Below are 4,522 nucleotides of genomic sequence, written 5' to 3'. Positions count from 1 at the left end.
AAGAATAATTACGCTATCAAATGAAATATTTATTGGGATGGCAGGTCTTGCTGGAACATTCCCGGCCCCAAGGACGATAGTTCTTCAATCAGTTCACAAGTTCAGGTACATACTAGTCGGCAAGGCCGTTGGAGGTAATTGTTTTATCGCCCGGTTGAATGGCTACGCCTCGACCCGCAGCCTCAGTGCCTGTTCCGAAAGTATCTGCTGTCTTTGAAATAGATGCTGAGTTGTGGGGTTCCATCGAAGGTAGTTAGCAAATTTTCCGTATTGGACGTTTGAAGTACTTGTCGTTGCATTTAAGAGTAACTACGCGTACTAAACCATCTTGACCTGGATGAACATCTGCAATACGTGCCAAAGGCCACTTGCCAGGCGGAGTTTTTTCATCGTATAATAGTACAAGATCGCCTATTTTAATATTAGCGCGTACTGTTGTCCACTTGGGACGGCTCTGTAGTCTACTAAGATACTCAGCATACCAACGTCGCCAAAAGTGTTGCTTGAGTTGTTCCACCATACGCCAACGACTTACTCCTCTAGTTGTGAATTCAAGCAGCGCTTCGTCAGGAATATTGATGGTTGGCTCGCCAATTAAAAAATGAGCTGGTGTTAAAGCATCCAGCTTTCGACATCTTCGTTTAGAGGGCACAAGGGCCTTGAATTTAGGCACGCCTCAATCTGATACAGCAATGTGCACAGCTCCTCAAAGTTTAAGGCGCGGTCCTGTATTATTCGCTTAAAATGGTATATAGTTGACTTTACCCCCGCCTCCCACAATCCTCCGAAATGTGGTGAAGCAGGAGGGATGAAGTTCCATGTTATGCCTTCGCTAGCTAGAATTGCCTTGAGGTCTTGTGGTAACGATGACAAGTTGCTTTGTTGCATAACTTGCAATGCATTGCTCGCGTCAACAAAGTTTGTGCCGCGGTCCGAATATATCTGCGTACATTTTCCTCTTCTAGAAGTAAATCGGCGAAAGGCGGCCACAAAGGCGTCGGTGGTGAGACTGGATACTGCCTCCAAATGTATGGCTTTAGTTACCATGCAAACAAATATGCATATGTAACCCTTCGATACTTTTGCGTTCCTTAGTGATGATTGGCGTATATCAATAGGACCAGCGTAATCGACGCCACTATGCAAAAAGGGTCGCGCGGGTATAAGTCTCACCGGCGGAAGATTGCCCATCAACTGTTCTGCTGTTTTGGTAGTGTACTTGTAGCAAGTCAAGCAACGTTTTATGATGACTTGAGCAAGATGACGCGCGTTCGACACCCAATATTTTCTGCGCACGTAGTTGAGCATGAGCTGAACGCCGCCATGTAGTGTAATGATATGTGCTTCTGAAAATATAAGATATGTTAGTGGATTTCTTTTTGATAATAAAATAGGATGTTTCATAGTTAATGGTAAATGTGAGAAGTGCAGCCGGCCGCCAACGCGTAGGCATCCTTCATCATCCAGAAATGGACACAGCTTTCCAATTGAATTTATTTTAAGTGGTAGTCCGGACGAAAGTTGCCTTATTTCGTAATTAAAGTCGATGTTTTGAGATAGGAAAATCAGCCGTTTCAATGCCAATTGCAGCTCGAGTTTGGTCAAGTGACCAATGCAGCGGCTGTCCTTACTAGTGCAGTTGTAAGTGAAGCGTAGTATATACGCGGTAACGCACAGTGTTCTTTTCAAACTTGAATATTTGCATAAGAGCTCTGGATAAGACAAGGTGTTAACATAAGCAACTTTGGCTGGCCCGCGCTGCTCCAACATTGTGCCAACTTAAGTTGGCATTAATGTCTGCTGGCCAATGGTCATGAGAATTACTTAGCCAAGCTTGTCCGTTCCACCAAAGCGTATGATTGGGTAAATCACGCGGCATTACACCTTTCGACGCACAGTCTGCCGGATTATCATGTGTGGGTACATAACGCCATTGGCTTATTGTAGACCAATGTTGGATCTCCGCTACACGGTTCGCCACATATACGTTCCACTTGGAAGGTTGTGCTCTTATCCAAGTCAATACAGTCGTGCTATCACTCCAATAAAATACTTGCTGTACACATCCATGCAAAGCCTCGATTACGTTGGACATTAATTTTGAAAGCAGTTGGGCACCACACAGCTCAAGTTTCGGGATTGATATCGTTTTCAATGGTGCGACTTTTGTTTTTCCCTGTAGAATTCGTATTACTATTTCTCCGTTTTCAATCACAGTCCTTGAATATACGACAGCAGCGAAACCCACTTGTGACGCATCACAAAAACCACGTAGATCGCAATTTCTGTTCTTGAAAGTCCCAATGAACCTGTCTATTTTAATTTCTTCTAGACATTTTAGCGTATTTCGATATCTAATCCACTCTTCAGAAATGCAGTCTGGCAGTTGGCATCCCAATCTATACCTGCAAGCCACAGTTTTTGAAATAAGATTTTGGCAATTATAGTTGTAGGCGCCAGCCATCCTTGTGGATCAAACAGCTTAGATGCATCCGAAAGTAAGTTTCGTTTGGTTAGTTTCGTATTCGCATCAAAGGTAACTGAAAATGAAAAAGAATCAGACAGTGGTTGCCATTGTAATCCCAGTGCCTTTATATAATGATCACTGTTAAGTTCGATTGAATTTGAGCATTCTCGTAGTTCAGTTGGAATTGATTTCAGTAGTTCGGTAGAGTTTGACGCCCATTTCCGAAGCTTAAGTCTAATAATTTACGAAGCTGATCTTGCAAATATAAGCCTTCAACTACATCATCAGCCCCAGTGATCACATCGTCAACGTAAATATCACGAAGAAGTACCTCCGACGCGTCAGGATAAGTTTTTGCCTCGTCTGTAGCAAGTTGCTTTAGTGTTCTTACCGATAAAAGGGGAGCAGGTGTAGTACCATAAGTTACCGTTAAAAGCTTGTAGATTTTAACTGGATCAACTGCTGATTTCCTCCACAAAATTTGTTGGTACTTTTGATGTATCGGGATAACAACGATTTGCCTGAACATTTTTTCTATGTCAGAACACAGGGCAATGTTATGTTTGCGCCAACGTAAAATAATTTGTACTAAATCGCATTGTAGTGCAGGCCCTGCAGCCAATTCCCCATTAAGCGAACGATGATTACGATACTTGGATGAGCCATCGAATACAACTCGTAGTTTTGTTGTTGTGCTACTCAGCTTTTCAACGCCGTGATGTGGCAAAAAATACGAATTGTGTTCAATGTTATTTGGATATTCTCCAACTTCACGCATATGGCCGAGTTCTAGGTATTCATCCATGAATTTGCAGTACTCTTTATAAAATTCGGGCTTTTGTAGAAAGGCTCGTTCCGTATTTCGCAGCCTTGCCATCGCTCCGAGATGAGTATTTTCGAATTATGGTAGAGGCTTGCCATTTAGTTCTGCTTTAAAAGGCAGCGAAACACAGTAGCGGCCATCAGTACCTCTTTGGTACGTAGAAGAAAAGTAGTTTTCACATGCAAGTTCTTCAGGGGACAGAATAGCTTTTTTGCTTACATTCTCTTGTTCCCAGAAAAGCTTAAGTTGATCGTCGATGTGACAAAAATTGGTGCTAATTGCTGTAACTTTATTAGAACTAGGCGTTGGGTCAGAGAGTACCCAGCCGAAATGCGTGTCTTGAAATAGCAACCCGAAGCTTGTTTTATATTGACCCTGTTTTAAAATCAAGCCATATACCAGCACCCAGTATTAAATCAATTGGTCGTGATTTGTAGTATTGTGGACCAGCTAGATTGAAAGGCGTGCTGAATGGTAATTGCTGTGGAGTAATATAGCATTGCGGCAAGCAAGTTGATAAACTTGGCAATACGAAAGCTTCTATATTGATAGAAAAGTTTGGCTCGCTTCGAGAATCCAATTGCAAATATGTAAATTTTTTTGCACAGCTACTTTGTGTTGGGTTAACTCCATGGATTTGAAGACGTGTTGGGCGGCAGTTTATTCCGTTAAGCTGTATCAATCGCTCAGTAATAAAAGAGCCCTGCGAGCCTGGATCGAGTAATGCTCTCGCTGTCACCTTACCATTTGGTGTATTAATGTATAGCAGTACAGTGGCGAGAAGAATATTTGTAGTAGTTTGTGGCCGGGGTGCTGACACGTTATGATTAGTAATGGCGTTTTTCTCCGTTGGCTGTATGATGCTAGGTTTTTGGTTAGATAATGCACCATGAAGCAGAGTATGGTGTTTCGGTTTGCACAGGTGACAAGTATGTTGCGATTTACAGTTTTTCTATATGTGACCTTCGGTCAAGCAATTTATGCAAATGGAATTGCGCTCAACAAACTCCTCGCGTTCTTTAATAGAATATGCACGAAACACCCAGCATTTAAAGAGAAGGTGTGATTTTTTGCAACAAGGGCATAAAATGGCTTTGTTGATGTTAAAAGCCTTTACGCTCGAACGTTGACTAATGCTTGGTGATTTCGGTTTGACTGTGGCGGAGTCGCCAATAGATTCTAAAGTCCGGAAAGTGGTTTCTAGAAAATTATAGAGTTCGGATAGTTTAGGA

The 4,522-nt window shown here is 42.3% G+C and overlaps 2 protein-coding genes across 2 annotated transcripts; both read right to left on the bottom strand.

The window, feature by feature from the left end:
• Nucleotides 1–253: 253 nt before the first annotated feature.
• On the bottom strand, nucleotides 254–2,095 carry LOC118751580. Its single transcript, XM_036486401.1, has 3 exons — nucleotides 1,825–2,095; nucleotides 689–1,346; nucleotides 254–635 (listed from the first exon to the last, which is right to left on the bottom strand). The coding sequence occupies exons 1-3, from the start codon at nucleotides 2,093–2,095 to the stop codon at nucleotides 254–256; spliced, it is 1,311 nt and encodes a 436-aa protein (XP_036342294.1).
• A 562-nt stretch (nucleotides 2,096–2,657) lies between these two features.
• Nucleotides 2,658–3,344, bottom strand: LOC118751579. The gene has a single exon (XM_036486400.1). The coding sequence runs from the start codon at nucleotides 3,342–3,344 to the stop codon at nucleotides 2,658–2,660; it is 687 nt and encodes a 228-aa protein (XP_036342293.1).
• Between the last annotated feature and the right edge of the window lie 1,178 nt (nucleotides 3,345–4,522).

Source organism: Rhagoletis pomonella, unplaced genomic scaffold (genome assembly GCF_013731165.1).
Source record: "Rhagoletis pomonella isolate Grant_MI unplaced genomic scaffold, Rhpom_1.0 Rhpom_scaffold_00815, whole genome shotgun sequence".
Classification (NCBI taxonomy): domain Eukaryota; kingdom Metazoa; phylum Arthropoda; class Insecta; order Diptera; family Tephritidae; genus Rhagoletis; species Rhagoletis pomonella.
The sequence above is the reverse complement of the archived record's forward strand: the minus strand, read 5'-3'. Positions and strand labels throughout refer to the sequence as shown.